The sequence below is a fragment of the Piliocolobus tephrosceles genome, chromosome 10 (genome assembly GCF_002776525.5).
Source record: "Piliocolobus tephrosceles isolate RC106 chromosome 10, ASM277652v3, whole genome shotgun sequence".
In the NCBI taxonomy this organism is placed as follows: Eukaryota; Metazoa; Chordata; class Mammalia; order Primates; family Cercopithecidae; genus Piliocolobus; species Piliocolobus tephrosceles.
This window is the reverse complement of record NC_045443.1, coordinates 9,157,954-9,180,479: the sequence shown is the minus strand read 5'-3', so window position 1 is coordinate 9,180,479 and position 22,526 is coordinate 9,157,954. Positions and strand designations below refer to the sequence as shown.

The following is a 22,526-nucleotide window of genomic DNA, read 5'->3' as shown; positions in this document are numbered from 1 at the left end:
AGGGTCTTGGGTCTGTGAAGCTAGAGAAGATCCAGACCAGGAGTCTCAGGTATTTAAGAGCATGTTTTCTGGTTAAGGAAAGGATGACTGAAAGCAGTCACAAGCGCCATGTTTCATCCATTTACCATCATTATCAACGACTTATTTAATGTAGTAATAATTTTATAATTGAGATTTCTAAAGTCCCATAAACTGGAGCTAACATATATTGCCTTGCTAGCATTAACTACAGATGTTAATATATTAACCTTTCATTCTGGAGTTTGGGACAGTGAGTGATTATTTGTTATTATACTATTTTTTTTTTTTTTTGAGATGGGGTCTCACTCTGTTGCCCAGGCTGGAGTGCAGTGGTACGATCTTGGTTCACTGCAACCTCCGCCTCCCGGGTTCAAGCAATTCTCCTGCTTCAGCCTCCTGAGTAGCTGGTATTACAGTCAAGCACCACCAAGCCTGGCTAATTTTTGTATTTTTAGTAGAGATGGGGTTTCACCATGTTGGCCAGGCTGGTCTCAAACTCCTGACTTCAGGCGATCCACCTGCCTCAGCTTCCCAAAATGCTGGGATTACAGGCATGAGCCACCATGCCCAGCCCTTTTATACTATTTCTTTGGCAAACACAAAAAGGAATGGTCTGGTCCAGTGGTCCCCAACCTCTTTGGCCCCAGCGACTGGTTTCATGAAAGATAATTTTTCCATGGATGGGAGCAAGATGGGGATGGTTTGGGATGATTCAAGCGCATTACATTTACTCTACACTTTATTTCTATTATTATTACATTGTAATATATAATGAAATAATTCTACAACTCACCATAATGTTGAATCAGTGGCATCCCTGAGCTTATTTTCGTGCAAGTGGATGGTCCCATCTGGGGGTGACGGGAGACAGTGACAGATCATCAGGAATTGGATTCTCATAAGGAGCGCATAACCTAGATCCCTCGCATGCGCAGTTCACAACAGGGTTCATGCTCCTGTGAGAATCTAATGCCTCTGCTGACCTGACAGAGAGCAGAGCTCTGGTGGTAATGCCAGCAATGGGGATTGGTTGTAAATACAGGTGAAGCTTTGCTCCCTCCTTTCTCATTCACCTCCTGCTGTGCTCCGGGTTCCTAACAGGCCACCATACTGGTCTGTGGCCTGGGGCTTGGGGACCTCTGGTCTGGTCAATTACACATTTCTCCTGAATTCTGGAGAGACAACATACCAGTTCCTCAGAGGAAACAAAGATTTTCTTAAAAATCACATCAAATTAAATTACTGCTTTTTGCTTACTGAAGTGGATAATCTTACGCTTGTTTTGTTACTGAAAAGACACTAGGCCAGGCATGGTGGCTCATACCTGTAATCCCAGCACTTTGGGAGGCTGATGTGGGTGAATCCCTTGAACTCAGGATTTTGAGACCAGTTTCAGCAACATATTTATGTTCTATAAATATATGTTCTATAAGTAATACAAAAATTAGCTGTGTGTGGTGATGTGCAGCTGTATTATGTATGTTCTATAAATAATACAAAAATTAGCTGGGCATGGTGATGTGCACCGGTAGTCCCAGCTGCTTAGGAAGCTGAGATGGAAGAATCACTCAAGCCTGGGAGGTTGAGGCTGCAGTGAGCTGTGATTGCATTACCGTACTCCAGTCTGAGCAACAAAATGAGATCTTGTCTCCAAAAAACAAACAAACAAACACCACCACATTTTCAAGTTATAAGAAGTTAGTTCTTCTTCTCTCATGTTACTTAAGATTTGAATTCATGATTGTATAGAATCATTAGTTGTCTGAAACAAGCAAGGGCACTAAACAAACAATCATTATAGGGAAGACAGTGGATTCCATGAGAGGATGTGTCTTGAGAACGTAAGAACATGAAGACTCTTCATCTTTGAGAAAGAGGAATAACTTTCAGAGGAAAGTGATTTAAGTGAACCAAGACATGACACTGAAGAAGAATGGTGGGGTGATAGGGAGTAAAACTATCGCAGCTGTCTGTACACAAGAGGGAATGAACCAGGGTTGGGAGTGCAGTGGTGTGAGGTGTGACTTGGGCCTAGAATGCTTGATTGAACATAGCATTACTGGCTTTGCTGTCCTGAGTGAGTCAGTGGGCAGTTGTTTAAAAAAAAAAAAAAAATCAATAATTTAACTTTTAATAAACAAAGTTTGACGATCCCAGCATAAAACATTTCACATCTAATGCTTTAAATACTTTTTATCACTAGTTTTGAAGAACTTAATTATAATGTACATTTGAGTAGATTTTCTCATGTTTCTTTTGCTTGGGGTTCATGGGCTTTCTAGATCTATATGTTTATAGTTCTAGAAATTTGGAAACATTTCAATTTCACTATTTAAATCTCAGTTTTCAACTATATTTCTTTGAATACTTTTTACCCCCTCCTATGTATCCAGAGACTGCTTTTATGCATACGTGGGGCCTCTTGCAGCTGTCCCACAGGTCACTGATACTCCATTCATATACTTTTTAAATGCTCTTTAATGTGTTTCATTTTGTTTAGTTTTCATTGCTATGTCTTCAGATTCAGGCATCTTTTCTTCCACAGTGTCTTTTTTTTAAACTTTTATTTGAGGTTTGGGGCTACCTGTGAAGGTTTGTTATGTAGGTAAACATGTGTCACAGGGGTTTGCTGTACAGATTATTTCATCACTCAGGCATTAAGCCTAGTGCCCAATAGATATCTTTTCTGCTCCTCTCCCTTCTCTCACCCTATCCCCTTGAGTAGACCATAGTGTATTTGGTTTCCTTTTTTGTGTTCATAAGTTCTTATCGTTTAGCTCCCACTTATAAAATGAGAACATGTGGCATTTAGTTTTCTGTTTCTTCATTAGTTTCCTAAGGATAGTAGCCCCCAGCTCCATCTATGTTCCTGTAAAAGGCATGATTTCATTCTGTTTTATGGCTGCATAGTATTCCATGGTGTATATGTACCACATTGTCTTTATTCAGTCTGTCATTGATGGCTATTTAGGTTGAATTCACGCCTTTGCTATTGTGAATAGTACTGTAGTGAACATTCACATGCATGTGTCTTTGTGGTAGAATGATTTATATTCTTCTGGGTATATATCCAGTAACAGGATTGTTGAATTGAATGGTAATTCTGTCTAAAACTATAAAAACATGGGAAAACAACCTAGGCAATACCATCTTGGACACAGACAGGAATGGGCAAAGATTTCATGACAAAGACACCAAAAGCAATCGCAACAAAAGCAAACATTGACAAGTGGGATCTAATGAAACTTAAGAGCTTCTGCATAGCTAAAGAAACTATCCACAGAGGGCAGGGTGTGGTGACTCACGCCTGTAATCCCAGCTCTTTGGGAGGCCGAGACGGGCAGATCATGAGGTCAGGAGCTCAAGACCAACCAGACTAATATGGTGAAACCCCGTCTCTACTAAAAATACAAAAAAAAAAAAAAAAAAAAAAAAAAAAAAAATTAGCCGGGGGCGGTGGCGGGCGCCTGTGGTCCCAGCTACTCCGGAGGCTGAGGCGGGAGAATGGCGTGAACCTGGGAGGCGTAGCTTGCAGTGAGCTGAGATCTGGCCACTGCACTCCAGCCTTCCAGCCTGGGTGACAAAGATTCCATCTCAAAAAAAAAAAAAGAAAACTATCAACAGAGTAAACAGACAATGTACAGACTGGGAGAAAATATTTGCAAACTATGCACCTGACAAAGGACTAATATCCAGCGTCTCGAAGGAACTTAAACAAGTTTACCAGAGAAAAACAAACAATCCCATTAAAAAGTAGGCAAAAGCCTGGGCGTGGTGGCTCACTCCTGTAATCCCAACACTTTGAGATACTAAGGAGGACGGATCACCTGAGGTCAAGAGTTTGAGACCAGCCTGGTCAACATGGTGAAACCCCGTCTCAACTAAAAATACAAGGAAAAATTAGCCAAGCGTGGTTGCACGTGCCTGTAACACCACCTGCTCTGGAGGCTGAGGTAGGAGACTCATTTGAACCCAGGAGGTGGAGATTGTAGTTAGCTGAGATTGCGCTACTGCACTCTAGCCTGGGCAACAGAGTGAGATCAGTCTTGAAAAGGAGGGAAAGGACATGAACAGGCACTTCTCAAAAGAAGACATACATGTGGCCTACAAGCATATGAAAAAAGCTCAGTATTGCTGATCATTAGAAAAATGCAAATCCAAACCACAATGAGATACTGTCTTACACCAGTCAGAATGGCTATTATTAAAAAGTAAAAAAGTAACAGATGCTGGTGAGGATGCGGAGAAAAGGGAGTATTTATATACTGCTAGTGGGAGTGTAAATTAGTTCAACCCTTGTAGAAAGCGGTACCAAATAGCTAAAATGCAGGGTCTTATATTCTACTAGTAATTTGAGGACTTTTAAAAATTATTCATTGTAGCTAAAGTTTACTAATATTGTTAATCTTTTCTAAAGTCCAACTTTTGGCTTTTTTTATTTTCTCTATTTTTCCACTCTATGTACATATCTTCTAATATTTATTATATTGTTCATTTGGCTGGTGTTGGGTTTAATTTCTTTTCCTTTTTCTAGTTTCTTAAGGGATTAAGTTAGGTTGTTGGTTTAAGAATTGTACATTCTTTCCAATGTACGTAAAGATATAAATTTGCCTCTAAGCACTACTTTTGTTGCATCCCATATGTTTTGATATGTTGTGTTTTAAATTTCATTAGCCTTAAGGTATTTTCTAATTTCCCTTGTATTTTTTTGACTCATTGGTTATTTAAAAGTGTTGTTTACATTCCACCTAATTTTCAATTTTTTAGTTTTACTTCTGTTAATTAATTCTAGTTTCATTCCATTGTGATAGGAAATAATGCTTTCTATGAGTTTAGTTGTTTAAAATTAATTAAGACCAGCTTTGTGGTCTAACATATAGTCTGTCCTGAAGAATTCTCCATGTGCACTTAAAAAAATGTATATTCTGCTGCTGTTGGATGGAGTGTTCTATATGTCTTTTAGGTCCCACTGGTCTATAGTGCTGCTCAAGTCCTCTACTTTCTTATTGCCCTGGTTGATTTTTGCATTATTGAAAGTAGGCATTACATTATCCAAGTATTATTGGAGAGCTGTCTATTTCTCTCTTCAGTTATGTCAATGTTTGTTTCATATATTTAGAGGTTCTGATATTTAGTGCCTATATGTTTATAATTGTTATTTATTCTTGATGAATTGACACCTTTATTAATATATGATGTTCTTTGTCTTTTATATATATATACACACACATTTATTTTATCTGACATTAGTATGGCCATCCCAATTTCTTTTGGTTACTATTTGCTTGGAATATCTTTTCCATTCTTTCATTTTCAACTTATATGTGTTTTCAGATCTGAAGTGAGCTCGTATAGACACCTTCTTGTTAGATCCTGCTTTTGCTATCAATTCTGTCCATCTATGCCTTTTAATTGGGAATTTTAATTCATTTATATTTAATGCAATTACTGATGGGGAAGGACTTATATTTTCCATTTTCCTATTTATTTCAGGGTGTCTTATAGTTATTTTCTCACTCATTTTTTCCATTATTGCCTTTGTGTTTAGCTGTTTTTTTTTTTTTTTTGTAGAGACACATTTTTATTATCTTCTCCTTTCCTTTGTGTATATTCTATAATTTGTGTTAACTTAAAGATTATTTATAATATTTACATTTTTAACAACCTATTTTTAATGAATACTAACAACTTCAGTGGCAAACCAAAACTCTACTCCTACACAGCTCCACCCCTCCGCTTTATGATATCAATATCACAAATTACATCTGCATTTATTTTGTTACCATTAACGTAGATTTATTATTATATTTACTCGATTGCTTCTAAATCTTATTAAAAAAAAAAAGTGATATTACACACCAGACTCTTAACGATGCTGAGCATTATATTTTGCTGATGCATTTATCTTTACCAGAGATCTTTGTATCTTTATATGATGATGATGAATTATTGTTTTGCATCCTTTCAGTTTACTCTATAGAACTCTCTCTAGTTTTTCTCGTAGGGCAGGCTTAGTGCAATAAACTGCCTCCAATTTTATTTTTATCTTGAAATAGTTTAATTTCACCCTCCTTTTTTAAGGACAGTTTTGCCAGATAGTAAAATTTTGATTGACAGTTTTTTTATTCATAAGTTCAGATATACCACCTTTCTGTCTTGCAGCCTCCAAAGTTTCTGCTGGACACTCCACTGGTAATTTTATCAAGGAGCCCTTGTTTGTGACAAATATTTTCTTGTTTTCTTTTCTTTCCTCCCTCCCTCCCTCCCTCCCTCCCTCCCTCCCTCCCTCCCTCCCTTCCTTCCTTCCTTCCTTCCTTCCTTCCTTCCTTCCTAGATTTGCTTCTTGGCTTTGGGGCTGTTGCCAGTTTGATTATATCTTTTCGTGGATCTCTTTGCATTTATACTACTTGGAATTCATTAAGCTTTTTAGATTTGTAGATTCATTTTTTTTTAAATCAAATTTGGCAAATTTCTTCATTTTTTAAATACTGTTTCTTTTCATATTCTGTGACACTTATAATGGGTATATTGGTCTGTTAAATAATGTCCCTTAAATCGGTTAGTCTCTGTTCACTTTTCTCTATTCTTTTAAAAAATTCCTTGTCTTCTGGCTTAATAATTTCAAATGGGTTACTTTCCAGGTAGCTGATTCTCTCTCTCTCTTTTTTTTTTTTTTTTTTTTTTGTAGTAACAGTACATTTTTCAGTTCTGTTATTTAATTTTTCATCTCTAGAATTTGTTTGGTTTATTTTTATATTACTATTTTCTATTTGTTGATATTCTCATTTTGTTCTATGTATCACCCAATTTTCTTTAGTTACTTTTCTGTTTTTTTCTTTAACTTTCTGAGCATATTTAGTACAGTTATTTTGAAGTCTTAGTCTACTAATCTGATATTTGTGCTCCCTCATGAGCAATCTCTAAAGATTCATTTTGTTTCTTCCAAAGGGTTGTGTTTTTCTGTTTCTTTGTATGCCTTGTGATGTCTTTGAAAATTGAGCACTTGAAAAAAATAGCTACCTCTCCCAACCTTTGAAGACTGGCTCTGTGCCAAGGCAATTCTCTATTTATTAACTATGTACTTTAGGCTTTGGGATTAGCCTTAGGTAAAGGCTTGAGATCTTCTCAGGTCTTTTGGAGCATGAATTTTTCCTGGGTCTTTGTGTGGCTTTTTGTTTTCCCATATATATGGCTACTTTTGAATGTCTTAATGTCCTGGAGAGTCACATTCCAAATTTTCTTGACTTCTTTACTTAACATTCTGAGTATTTTTATAATTGTAGGGAGACAAACTTGCTAGCCTGCTGATGACCTGGTGTATCTAGCTTAGGTCAGTTTTTCCTTGCTTACCCCAATACCTCTATAAACATGAGTCCAAAGGAAACAGAATTTCTTTTCTGTAGTAAAATTTATACTGTGTTCAGTTGTGCTTAGCTCAAGCTCACCTCTTTTTGCTCTGACGAGTTTCAGTGGCACCATGCACTACCCCTGTTTTTTATCTTGTATCATGAGTCATTTGTGGTGTTTTTATTATTTCATTAGTAGACAGTGTTCAACACAGAATATAAACTACTCTTTCTGAATAATAGGCTTTTGGAATTAGAACATATTCACATATTCTCTCCAACCACTTTGGGATAGGAGGCATTCTCTTTGGGGGAACAATAATGGGGAATTCAACCAAAATAGAATAGTCAGTGATAAGTTGTTCATAGGAATTATATCTGGGGACTACAAAGTCCTGGAACAAAGGATCTATTGAAAAATAGAAATTTAGATCATGACTATGTTTGAAATTTCAGCTATTGAAAAAATTGGAAGAATCAACTACCACTAAGTCTACCTGGAGACAAAGTAGTCCTTCCAAAGACATATATGTCTCAGGGGGAAGAAACAGAGCTAAATGGGGACTTTGAACGTTTAATTCATGTCTTCGCTTGTCACTGAATGAAATAGAGAGTGAAGAATTATGTGAAGATGAGACTCTTAATATGACTTCTTCACACAAATGCACATGGCTATCTTTCATTAGAAAAAGAGGTTGAAAAAATATGTATGGTTTCCCAAGCTCTAGATATATACACCAAACCTTGGGAAAAGGAAATCCATAAGACCTATGAGGAAGCCAAAGAAACTTAAATCATTTGTAGACAAGGAGCAATGAGCAGAGATAATTAGAACTAGTCTGCAAGCAAGACTTAGTTGATAGGAAAGAGGAACACAAGGAAACTGATTCTGAGGTACCTGGGATGCTTCTACTTTTGAGATCAAAAGCATTTATTCGTGATATCCACCTTGAGTAACCCATGGCCTCCTGAATACCCCACTAAAGACACAGTAGATAGTTCTTGCTAGAATGCCTACAGCCTTCAGCATAAAATTCTAAGAATGATTCTAATATATTTTCTTCTTATTGACTTAATTAAATATTGTTCTAGTGATTGATAATTACTCCATTACATTACTGTTCCATTTCTAAGATGCATTCCTCCATCATCATCATAGTTATATAGAGTATTTTGCTATTATTTTGGTCATTTTCTGAAAGTCATAATATTCATCCTTGACTTACTAATGTCCAATATATATACTTTACATCTTCCCAGCCATTATAAGAAACTTAGAGCTTTTTAGTTGTATGTATTACTCTTTTGAGTTAAAATGCAACTCTTATTTTAATGTAAGTGAATGTAATGTAGTAAACTTTAGTTTTATGCAATTAAAATAGTAGACATTATTTATGGTTTCATATAATTGCTATTCATTTAGACTTACATCTGTATTTACCTATTTAATTGTCTTTTATCCAGAGTCTTTGAGGTCTTATCTGAGATCATTTTCTTAAACCAAAAGAATATTCTGGGCCAGGCACGGTGGCTCACGCCTGTAATCCCAGCTCTCACGAATCACCTGAAGTTAGGAGTTTGAGACCAGCTTGGCCAACATGGTGAAACCCGGTCTTCACTAGAAATACAAAAATTAGCCAGGCATGGTGGCATGTGCCTGTAATCCCCGCTATTTGGGAGGCTGAGGCAGGAGAATTGCTTGAACTCAGGAGGCGGAGGCTGCAGTGAGCCAAGTTCATGCTACTGTGCTCTACACCCTGGGCCACAGAGTGAGAATCCATCTCAAAAAAAAAAAAAAAAAAAAAAAAGGATATTCTTCTAGTGTACTTTCTTAATACAGATATAAAGGTAATACATTGTTTTTGTTCTACTTAAATGATCTTTCTTTTACCTATGGAGTATAATTAAGATGCTCATATCATTCACATTTGATTAGATAGTTGCCTCTGAGAATAGACTTTTAGTTTGGCAGTTGTTGTCAATCAGTAATCATATAGCCTTCATTTTCTTTTTCTTTTTATAGGTTAGCTGCCATTATAATTGTTGCTCCTTTGAAAGTAAACTTTGCTTCTTCTCCTATCTTTAAGTTTCTGTTTGTCTTTTTTTCCAACAGTTACATATGATACACCTAAGTTGTCATTTTATTCGCCCTACTGGAGTTCATAAGCCTTTGATAATATATAGTTTGATATTTTGTATCAGTTGTGAAAAATTCAGATATTATGTCTTCTACTCTAGGTTATGGGGAAATTGTGATTTATAAAAACAAATTTTGGGCCTGGCGCGGAGGCTCACGCCTGTAATCCCAGCACTTTGGAAGGCCAAGGCCGGCGGATCAGGAGGTCAGGAGATCAAGACCTTCCTGGCTAATATGGTAAAACCCCGTCTCTACTAAAAAATACAGAAAAATTAGCTGGGCGTGGTGGCGGGCGCCTGGAGTCCCAGCTACTCGGGAGGCTGAGGCAGGAGAATGGCGTGAACCCGGGAGGCGGAGCTTGCAGTGAGCAGAGATCCGGCCACTGCACTCCAGCCTGGGAGACAGAGCCAGACTCCTTCTCATAAAACAAAACAAACCAAAACAAAAAAACAAATTTTGAGGTAATAGATCATAGGAGCGATTGCCTTAGCAAATTCATTGCTCTTTATGTGCAGTTTTTGCTTGCTTTTGCTGAAAGAGCTCATTGCTGATGTGTATATACAAGTTCACTTTGAAGCACCATATGTAGATGAGATGAGAGTAATTCAATTGGAAGAGACTTTCTGGTATGCTCTGTTGAAAGTTATTCAAAGTGAAGTCTACGCTCAGTAGGGAAGGATATTGCAATTATGAACAGTGCCTTCTAAGAACACTGTATGGAAATTTTCAGCATATATGCCGTAAGTTTATCGTCATTGATCTGCATTGAAGTCTTCATTAAAGGCAATAACAGAACTTCAATACAATGAAAAAGAAGAAATGATATAGAGGTAATAGTCACATAGTAGAGGAGAACAAAAATATAAAAGACATCTATATTCTTTTGGGTTGTTAGGATCTACTGGGGGGAAACATTACTGCTGTTAATGTCTTTTATTCACATTCCAAACAATAATTCGTATCAAAATAGTCCTTATGAAGAGCTATTATTCTTTTTCTCACTGTTCCTCTTTAGAAGATACATCCAGGGTGGGAAAATGTAAATCTGCTTGTATAAGCAGCTCTGACTATTTACAAAGAAGCAATGTTCCTACAATTTGATTCATTAAGATTTTTTGTTCTGGGGTCAGCATAGCATAATGGCTATGTTCCTGATCTTTAGAGTTAGACTCTTTTAGCTTAAATCATAGTTTAAGCACCTAATTCTTACTATTTCTGATACCCAGAAAAACAGTATCATTCTCTCTGGGTCTTGGTTTTCTTATTAATACAACAATGGCAATGATAATACTTGTGTCATAAAATTACTGGGAAAATACATGAGTTAATGCCCACAATCATTGATGTAGTACCAGGAAGCAGCATCAATAAATATTAGCTCTTTTTTAGGTGCCACTTGTGACCAGATTCCCTTTAGTTTCTATGTCTATGTGATTTCTTCCCCCATTATTAGCCAACGTTTGAAATTTCTTATATTTGTGTTTACTTCTGTATGCAAATATATTTAAAATCTAAAATCATTTTAAGGTCATATTTTGATCTTTTGAGTTTGATTGAGATGTCTCCAATTTATAAAATGTTGAGTTTAGCATGCTTAAATGAACACAAGATGTTAAAAATTCTCTATTTATAATTATATGATGTGTAAGAAAATATAAGAATGAATATCACACGAAACACTTCCAATTCTTCATTATTTGCCTTGGTGGGACTGGAGCTCAATGCTTCAGAACAAATTTCCTTGATGCCAAGATTTTATTTTCAGTAGATATAAAATGTCAGTTTTCTTCGGAGGACGACCAATTACCTTGACAAACAAAAAGTACATGCAAGAAGATAACTTTGTCACCTACGGTCATTCAGTGAATTACAATTTTTGCATTATTGTTTTCTTTTCTTTTTTTTTTTTTTTTTTTTTTGAGACGGAGTCTTGCTCTGTCGCCCGGCTGGAGTGCAGTGGCCGGATCTCAGCTCACTGCAAGCTCCGCCTCCCGGGTTTACGCCATTCTCCTGCCTCAGCCTCCGGAGTAGCTGGGACTACAGGTGCCCGCCACCTCGCCTGGCTAGTTTTTTGTATTTTTAGTAGAGACGGGGTTTCACTGTGTTAGCCAGGATGGTCTCGATCTCCTGACCTCGTGATCCGCCCGTCTCGGCCTCCCAAAGTGCTGGGATTACAGGCTTGAGCCAGCATTATTGTTTTCAATTGTCCTCCCTAACGGCAAGAGAAGTCCTGATATATGAGAGTTTTTCTGATAAGTACACCATTGTTAACTAACTTTGGTCTTACATTTGCAAAGTGAATATTTACCTAATACATATTTACATATATTTACAAAATATGTCTAGACTTAAACAGCTTATGTGTGATAGATACCAACATTCCCATTGTAAACCAATACTTACCTTTATTTTGTGATATTATGTTGCAATGTGCAGTCTCAGTGTTTGCCTCATGCAGGATCTCCTCAAGACAATGAACTGAAATTCACAATATTTGCAAAAGAAAATACTATTATCACTTTCAAACATTTGGGATGGCAAATAAAACAGATATCCAACATTTCTTAAACACCATTTATGCATTCATTATTTTAATTGAATGAAGAACAAATAGTAAATTATTATTGGCAATTTATATTAAGGTATGAACTTTTACTTATGAAATATATTTATGAGTCAATGGTGACTTAATAAGCACATGTTTGTCTATATGATTGATGTTATTCTAAGCAGTTAGTTAACCTAGGCAGTCAGGAAAAAACAACCTATGCTATTTTTGCAGCAAACACCTTAGACGTAGCATACATCTGATTAGTCACAAAGTACTGTTTATCATGACAATGCTTCATATATCTGTTTCCTTCTTCACAGTAACATAACTTTTTCCTACTCAGATTGTCATTATTTTTATGCTGAGCTATTTTAGTATTATACAAACTCTCTTTCTCGAGTTTTCCACTATTACTTTCCAATATTTTCTATAAATTATTTCCAGAGTAAGCACCCCCAGACCATACCTTGAATAATGGTACCCTTTCAGTCATCTTCAGAGGCTATGAATTATTTATATGCTAAAATTCTAATTCATTAACATTAAACTTATACAAAATTGTACCATTTGCACAACTGTACTATTTTTTATCAGTTATATTTCTAACTACCTTCATATATAAAATCTTTAAACTATGTGATTTTGCATTGATGTGTTTTATATTTTTATGACTCTGGCACTAAAGATGGCACAATTTGAATTTTTAAAATAAGAACAAATATCCCTAATTTGAATTAATTTCAGTCTTAATGGTCCATGGTCACGTATAAAATATTTGGGAGACTTGACATGAATTGTAGAAGAAATCTGTCTGCATTTCTGCTTTACTAAGATCAGATCTGATCCCTGTCCAGTAACAAAATCTTACAATATTTTTCCCACAAGGTTTTGGTTTAGTCCTGTACAAACTCATATCCCCATGATTTTAAGTTATCTGAACCAAGTTATTCCAGCTTGAGTACCAGATGCATTGCTAGACTCATGGAAATAAATGTCATAAGTATTGCTGAATCGTTCCCTCGCCAGATCCAGAGTACTGAAGTTGAGTATTTTTCTTATGATGATTTAATGGAAAAAGAGGAAAATATTGTCACCAGTTTTCCATTTGCTCAAATTTGCAATTTTCCATTTGTTCCCAAATTGGGTTAGTCTGTATTTTAAATATATTCTCATAGGATGGATGTGGCTAGTCATGAACATGATCTTAGTTGAACGTGAAACAACCATTTCCCTATCTTGTTCAAAATGAGAAACCAAATAATCAAGCTAAGTCTTAAGGCATCACCGCATAAGCAAGCCATGCATGAATTATTTTTCTACTCAAGAATATTCTTGTTTATTTACCATTTCCTCCTCTATTTCTGTCATATTTTTAATGATTTCTGGTTCATTTATGCTAAGCCCTTAATATCCACTGAAGGTTTCCCTTCTAATTGGTAATTCACATATAGGATTAGCTCATTTGATGCAGGGAACTACTTCTAATGGTTCAACTGCTTCTCTCTTACCTTTTGGTTATTAGGACAAAGTTTGATAATAGTAAAACAGAGGGAAAAGCATCTGTTTATCAGGATATTTTATCAATTTATATTTTATTGCATTTAAAAGTAAGTATTCACTACACTTAAACTATGCTAGTGTTCTCAAACATTACCAAGGTGTAATTATCAAAGTAGTATGGCCAATTGCTGTAAAACACAGCTTGGCTCTAGCAATAAAATAGTCTTCTATGTGGAGTGGTAATTCATTTTATTGAATTGTATTATTTTCCAGCATTATTTAAGTATGACTGACAAAAATTGTATATATTTAGGGTGTACAATGTGGTATTTTGGTATAAGTAGACCTGTATAATAATTCCCACAAGCAACTTAATATGTCCATCGCCTCACATATTTACCGTGTGTGTGTGTGTGTGTGTGTGTGTAGTGAGAACACTTAAGAGCTACACATCTACTCTCTTAGCTAATTTCAAGAGTCCAATACATTATTGTTAACTATAATTACCATGGTGAACATTACATCTCTAGACTTTATTCATCTTTTAACTGGAAGTTTGTATCCTTTGACCAATATCTCTCCATTTCTTCTACTGCCTAGACTCTGGAAACCACCATTCTATTCTGTTTCTCTAAGTTCAACTTAAAAAAAATAAAGATTCCACATATAAGTGATATCACGCAATATTTTCTGTGTCTGGCTTATTTCACTAAGCATAATATCCTCCAAGTTCATCCATGTTTTCCAAATGGCAAGATTTCCTTTTTTTTTAAGGCTGAATAATACCTTCTCTCTCTATATATGTACACACACATGCAAACACACACATGCACATATTTCCTTATATTTTACCTGTTAATTTTAGCACCATAATCTACCTAGAAATTATTTTTTATTTTTAAAAAATTATTTTTCAAAAATTATTTTTTGCTTTAAAAAATTATTTTTCAAAATCTATTGTTAAATATCTGTCATTCTGAAGAAACTATTGTATAATATTATATATAGACATACACATATATATGCACACATTGACTTTATTATTAGACTCATTTCTTTTATTTGGATATATTTACTTTATAAACTTATCATGTGAAATTACTCACAGCCTTATTTCTAGAAAGGCTACATCCCTACCTGTCTTGTTAATACATTTCAATGTATATATCTGGACTGTAACAGCACAACATCATTACAGAGGAGCATCCATTAGAATCTTAGGCCATATGGCAGGGCATGATGGCTCATGCCTGTAATCCCAGCACTTTGGGAGGCCCAGGCAGATGGAGCACCTGAAATCAGGAGTTCAAGACCAGTCTGGCCAACATGGTGAAACCCTTTCTCTACTAAAAATACAAAAATTAGCCAGGCATGGTGGCACGTATCTGTAAGCCCAGTTGCTCAGGAGGCTGAGGCAGGAGAATCACTGGAACTCAGGAGGCGGAGGTTGCAATGAGCTGAGATTGTGCCACTGCACTCCAGCCTGGGTGACAGAGCGAGACTCCCTCTCCAGAAAAAAAAAAAAAAAAAAGAATCTTAGGCCTAGGCCATACCTCTACATTTGCTATTTACTACCTTGTGTGTGTCTGACATGTCCCTGTACAGATTTTTCATTTCTGGAGTATAATTTCCTCTTTCAATTATTTTCTCTTTTAAACAAGTAACACATGAATTTACTTTACAAAAGACATTGAATATATACTGTAAAAAGTGAAAAACACCTCCCTATGGTCCCTCTGACACTATTTACTTCAGCAAAAAAATAAAAGCAAAAATCAGTGTAAAATGCCGTGTGTATATATTTTTTGACCATTTTTAATTTTTTGCATGCTTATGAATAAATTTAGTTAATTCTTGTTTCCATAGCAAACAGATTATTGATTGCTTCCATACTAACACTTGCTTCCACATTAATAGATTATTGCAAGTCTTTCTGACTTAACTGGGTAAATTTATACATGTGCATGTGTTTGTATGTGTACATACATACTTTTTTCTTATTTTTAAAGTATAAGTAAATGTAAAATATAACTTGACAGTTTCATACATCAAATTTGTATGAGAGGGTCCGTTCTCCACACATGAATCTATGAGGAAAAGTATTATTTTTGTCAATTCAATAGGCAAATGATGTATTTTAAAATTCATTCTCATTTCCATGAGAATGTCCAACCTTTGAAGCTGGACATTTTTCCTACTTATGTATCCTTGCCTCATCTTTTAAAAAAAATTATTTGTACTTCTTTGACTGTTATACTTTTGATAATATTATATGGATTTGAATATGTGTTCAAACCATTTCAACATTTTTTTTCCTGGTCTGTTATTTTTAGTACTGTAATCAATCTAGAAATTATTTTTTAGTTTTTATATTCTTAAAAAAATTATTTTTCCATGCCTATTGTTAGATAGCTGTCATTTTGAAGAGCCTACTGTATCTTATTTTATTTATATGCATACACATATATATGCACACATTATTTGTACACAGGTGCATATGACTTTATTATATATTATTTGTACATATTTGCATATGACTTTATTAGTAGGTTCCTTTCTTTTATTTTGATACATTACTTTATAAAAGTATCATGTGAAATCACTTAAAGCCTTATTTCTAGAAAGGCTAGATCCTTACCTCTTGTGTTAATATCTGTCAATATGTATTTTGTTAATCTCATAAAATTTTAGTTTAATGTATAGTTTACAATGAACTGATTTATCATGAAAATACACTTGCATTGAAATTACATGAGTGCTGGATGAATTTAGAAAAGTATTATCATCTCAGCGTTCATCTTCCCACCAAGGTACATTTAATATATATTCAATTTGTAATAATGTCTTCACTAATGACCTTCTTTATGCCTTTTAATAAAGTATCATAGTCTCTTATATATATGCCAAATACATTATTAAGTATGTCAGTTTATTAAGTAAAAATATTTCACTAAATATTTACAATGTGTCAACATACTATTCAAAAGCAGAAGATAAAACATTGAACAAATAAAGGCAAAGGCTCTGTTCTCATGAAGATAATCTAGCAGAAGTCAGCCATTGAGTACATAATCACAGAAATAATTATACACATGAGACTGGAAAATGCTACAAATGACTGGTACATAAGATGTCATAACAGAGAAATTTGGCCTAATTATAAGCGAATAATTTGAATTCTCCTTTTACCTGTCACAGAATGAAAAAAGAGCAGTCTGTGCACATGCTCTGTGGCAAGAAGGATCATGGCTAAAGTTACAATTCACACAAATTTTCCCAGAGAAATCCTGACTTATGCCTGTTGTCCCAGAGTAATTGTTAATATGATCTGCTGTCATTCTTATGGTTATCCTGGTTTGCACAATAGTGATGCAGTCACACTACCGATGTTAGATGTTACATTCAATGAACTAAAAGACAACAACTGTGGCTGAAGGCTGGTTGGGGAGAAAGGGTGTGCTTCCAGCTGGGGAAGGGAGCCGTGGACCAAGTATGGAAGGGTGGAAGGGCCTTGTAAACCATGTTCAGGCTTTTAAAATTTACACTGAATCCACAGTGTGAAGAAACTAATCATTAAATGTAAGTGAGTTTATAAAATTTGCATTTTGAAGAGGCAATTCTGGAAATCGATTAGAAAGAATCAAGGGTAGGTATAGTAGTCTCACTTGGGGGTTTAGGGAGTAGACAGAGCAGGAGATTATTGCCTCAGATTAGATGGGTAGGAGTGCAGATGTGGAGAATTACACTGGCTCAGTGAGCCAAGATATTCAGTGGCTGTGAGATAACACAGATGGCCCCCAGCGTCACCTCACTAGACATTCGGTCAACAGATGCAGAGAAAGTTAACAGTATTAAAGTATCTGATTTTTTTCTTGATCCTAGTAAGGACCAGGGCTGAGAATATAAAGTGTTTGTTTGAAAGTAATGTACCAAGCATTTTTAAAGCTATCTAAGAAGAAATGTCAAATAAAAGGCTTGAAAAGTGGACCTGGAAATTGGATATTATATCTTGCTGGTATATAACAGAGTTTTTTAAATTTTGGATTGAGTTTACTTATTGAACTGTTCTTTTTATTGTGATTGTTTCTTTCTTTCCAGTAGTTTCTTTTTTAACCATCTGGATAAGAAAGCGCATCATCTGCATACAAGTGCAGTTGTTAATTTCAATTCCGGTTTATATTATGTCTAACTAGGTTTTCTTACATTGTGACTTTTCCTTGCCGAAGACATGCAAAAAAATGTGGAATCCTAATAGTTATAGCAGTCATCCTTGTCTTCCTGATTTTATTGAAAATGATTATAATGTTTCACTATGAAAGATAATATTTGCTGAAGGCTCTTATAAATACTCTTAATCAAGTTTAATATGTTTGTATTTATTTCCTTTTCTCCTATTGAAACGTCTCTTGATAAGTGAACAAATTTTTATCCCCAACTTAAACCAGAATTTTATCATTATAACAGTGATGTATTATGTTGGCTCTTTTATGTAGAATTTTTGTTTTTCTGTTTGTAAGGAATATTGTCCTAAAATATTTTCCTGTATATAGAAATAATCCTAAACTAATTTTACTGATTTTAGGTGGGGTGGCATGAGAATCTTCCATCCTTTGGTAGGTATTGAATAGTTTATCTAGTAGTCATTTGCTGTTATTAAAATATATGTGAGTTCATTCTTTTTTTGTGTGTGTGAGATGGAGTCTCACTCTGTCACTGTGGCTGGAGTGCAGGGGTGTGATTTCGGCTCACCGCAACCTCCACCTCCCAGGTTCAGGCAATTCTCCTGCCTCAGCCTCCCGAGTAGCTGGGATTACAGGCGGCTGCCATTGTGCCCAGCTAATTTTTCTATTTTTAGTAGAGACAGGGTTTCACCATGTTGGCCAGACTGGTCTCGAACTCCTGACCTCAGGTGATCTTCCTGCCTCAGCTTCTCAAAGTCTTGGGATTACAGGTGTGAGCCACCACGCTCAAACTCAAATTCATTCTTTAAAAATTATCAGCCAGGTATCTATTTGGAGGCACATCTTTGATTAACTTACTTATTTTTTCTGCAGTATATAGTAATATTTATTCAAATTGTCTCTTTTTTCCTGGGTCATTTTATCATAGTATGTATCTTCACAGGAAATCATACATTTCAAAAAAGTTTATGTTTATTACTAAAAGTTACATATTTTTTTCTGTACTAGTATAGTTCACTTTGACATTAGAATTGCTTTATATCTATTTATGCCTCCATGTGTTTTGGGTTGTTTTTCTTTTTTTAATGAATCAAATTCATCTTAAGTTTCTATATTAAAAGAACTTCATCTTTCTAGTTTTCTTATAGTACGGAGTATTTTATAAATTTATTATTTTAAAGAATTATATATTTTATAATATTAAGACAAATTTGGTGCAAGCAATATGCAAACTCGGTTTGATATCTTGATCATTTTCTTTCATTTTTTGATGATTCTCCACCCACCATCTTCTATTGATCTATTAAATTGCTCTTTCAAATGATCTGAACTTGATATCATAATAAGTTAACTTTTAACTGCCAAACCAATAATATCTATAAACATTTTCACATTTTATTACATCTCACAGCTTATGAATCTAATGTCAATAACAATATAATAAAATATAGAATACTGGTACTATTTTCCGTTTCTGTCAAAATACTCAGCTATCCACTAACATCTTTTGATGAAGACACCTGGGCCTATGCCATTGCTGATAACTCAAAACACTGAATTGATGAAATTACTCTTAAATAACTAAAATAACAAATGAGAAAAATATCTTGATGAAAACCTTAGAACCAAATTTAAAGGCTATTTAAAATTATATTTTAGTAATTAAAAAATTAATGAAATTGCTCTAAAAAATACTTACTCTTAGCTACCATAGCTGCAACTATTACCAGAGTAATTATATAAATGAAGGCAAATATCACAGCAGCAATGCACCACGGAGACACTGTTCAAAAAGAGAGAAGTTGGCTAATGTAATCAAAGGAAACCAGATTCAGGAGTTGATACTAAAAATAACTTTTGCCAAGAATATTTAACCCACTTGAATTGGTCTGAAATCTAAGCTCATGGGAGCACCGTGCTGTGTGAAAATACCTCAGCCTGTTGGGGAGTAATTCTAAAAATTATTTTGCAGATTTAGGTGCATCCTGGGAAGATATTAACATTTTGATGTAGATATGAGCTGTTTATGAACTAACAAGTTGCCCTAGTAAAGAACTCTTCCAAAGGCTACAAAAGAGCACTTCAGAAATCCTACTGTGGATTTAGTTCATTTCCCTCCTGTAAGTTTTTTTTTTTTTTCTTTTTTGGGAGGGAATCTTGCTGTGTCACCCAGGCTGGAGTGCAATGGCACGATCTCGGCTCAGTGCAAGCTCCGCTTCCTGGGTTCAAGCGATTCTCCTGCCTCAGCCTCCCGAGTAGCTGGGATTACAGGTGCATACCACCATGCCCAGCTAATTTTTGTATTTTTAGTAGAGATGAGGTTTCATCATGTTGGTCAGGCTGGTCTTGAACTCTTGACCTCAGGTGATCCGCCTGCCTCAGTTTCCCAAAGTGCTGGAATTACAGGTGTGAGCCACCACGGCCAGCCCCCCTCCCTAATTTTTTTTTTTAAGCTTTTTCTTTCTTTTTTTTTTTTTTTTTTTTTTTTTTTTTGAGACGGAGTCTCACTCTGTCCCCCAGGCTGGAGTGCAGTGGCCGGATCTTGGCTCACCGCAAGCTCCGCCTCCCGGGTTCACGCCATTCTCCTGCCTCAGCCTCCCGAGTAACTGGGACTACAGGCGCCCGCCACCTCGCCCGGCTAGTTTTTTGTATTTTTTAGTAGAGACGGGGTTTCACCGTGTTAGCCAGGATGGTCTCGATCTCCTGACCTCGTGATCCGCCCGTCTCGGCCTCCCAAAGTGCTGGGATTACAGGCTTGAGCCACCGCGCCCGGCCATAAGCTATATCTTTCATCTTTGTAATAGAACTAGGTTAAGAAAAAAACTCCAACTTTTGCTGTTGGCTAGACAGGTATTCTGTGACGGTTTTAATAAAAGTTCATTCACCATGTTCATCATGAGGTATCTCACATCCTCCATTTGTAGAAATACTGAAGCACTAAAAAGACACTTAACTTTTTCAAAATTAAAATATCAAACCAGGAAATTGTGTATGAAACATTCTTTTTTTGTTTGTTTCTTTGTTTTGAGATGGAGTCTTGCTCCTTCCCCCAGCCTGGAGTGCAGAGGCCCGATCTGGGCTCACTGCAAGCTCCGCTGACTGGGTTCAAGCGATTCTCCTGCCTCAGCCTCCCGAGTAGCTGGGACTACAGGCGCCCGCCACCATGCCCAGCTAATTTTTTGTATTTTTAGTAGAGACGGGGTTTCACTGTGTTAGCCAGGATGGTCTCGATCTCCTGACCTCGTGATCCACCCACCTCGGCCTCCCAAAGCGCTGGGATTACAGGCGTGAGCCACCGCGCCCGGCCTGAAACATTCTTTTTCCATGACCTTGGTACACTGCTCTAAGTCACTGTGGCTATCACTGCCTTGTTGACCATTCTCATTTGCTCTTAACAGAGCGCTGTAGGTTCCTAAGACCCGTTAAAAAGTGTAGGGACAAGAAAAAAATCCTGATTCAAACATTACCCCGAGAATATCTGTTTTCATGATTAGTTCATTAAAATATTTAAGCCAAAAAGTGAATCTAGAGTTTTAAATGTTTTTTACCTTTTGTTTTCGAAGTTTTAGTTATTTTTCCGTTCTGGGTATTTGAAGAACAACGAACTTTGAGGTCTGAGTATATTATACTTTCCTCAGAAAACTCTAAAAAATATTAAAAAAAAATGCATCCAACAGCTATAATCCAGATATATGTATATATACATACTTATATGATACATGAACATATAATTACATGGCATATTATACGTGATACAAATTGTCAAATTTATAATCATAAGAAAGTTTTAAAATTGGCTCCTTTTTTTTTTTTTTTTTTGCTTTGTGAAATGTGGTAAATTCTTACTCTTTTAAAAAAATTATTAGTTCCTTGATATGTAATATACAGGTAACAATACAATAATCATTTATAGATATATTGTAGAGATTAAGTTAATGTATACAAAGTCGATAGCATATGCTTGAAACATATTAACCACTCAATATGTGTTTTTCTTTAGTAGTAGTAATAACACCAGTGGTGTAGAATAGTAATTGTAAGAATATAATGGGCATTGGCATCTACAGTAAAATTGGAAATAGAAGCAAGAGTAGAAATATTCAAATTAATTTAAATGCCTATTTCTGCTTCTTCTTAGAGTTGAATTTAATCTTAATGAAAGGAGCACGAAAAGCCTTTATCTAATTCTCACTAAATAAACTCTCTCCACAGCATATTGCATGTATTTCTTCAGTACAAGTGAAGAAGAACTCATAGACACCAAAAGTCAACGACATTCACTGAAAGTCAATAACATTCCCCTAAATATATTAAACCTAGTGCAATTATAAATATTTACTTACCAAACTGTAATTTTCTGAGATTTAAATCCCCTTCAATTAGAAAATCTTAAACTCATTTATAAAGACAAAAGATTTTGAAATCCTCCTCTAAAAGCACTTGGTTATGAACTCACTATTTTTAATATTATTTTATCATCAAAAGAAGAGATTATTTAGCAATAACAGCAGAATTTGGTTTTACCTGTATTTATTTCATGAATTGCCGCTGGCGAAGGATGAAGATCATCAGAGAGCCTGGACAGTGCTGATGTCTCTGGTTCCATTGTTCAGATCAAAGTGTAAGGGCCAATGAGCCCAGGGTCAGAATGAGATGGCACCAAGGCAACAGAAGTCTTAACATTGTGACGTCAGAGAGGATGTTTACACTGATGCTAATATGTAAACTGTTTTTGACTTAATTAAAGATAATGTACTCTTACAGATTAAATTTGTTTTTTCTTTTATATG

General features: G+C 35.5%; 1 protein-coding gene across 3 annotated transcripts in view; it reads right to left on the bottom strand.

Annotated features, from left to right (window-relative positions):
- LOC111528483 overlaps positions 1–22,526 on the bottom strand; it is a 33,345-nt gene extending 10,819 nt beyond the window's left edge. The window contains exons 1-5 of one of the 3 annotated variants that reach the window (XM_023195223.3): positions 22,261–22,511; positions 21,285–21,380; positions 19,436–19,519; positions 11,908–11,982; positions 815–872 (exon numbers count right to left, since the gene is read on the bottom strand). In XM_023195223.3, the coding sequence (XP_023050991.1) occupies positions 815–872; positions 11,908–11,982; positions 19,436–19,519; positions 21,285–21,380; positions 22,261–22,342 (395 nt within the window). In that variant the 5' untranslated portion in view covers positions 22,343–22,511. Of the gene's footprint in view, positions 1–814; positions 873–11,907; positions 11,983–19,435; positions 19,520–21,284; positions 21,381–22,260 lie in introns of all 3 variants that reach the window. The other 2 variants (XM_023195225.3, XM_026455783.1) reach the window with 2 other exon arrangements.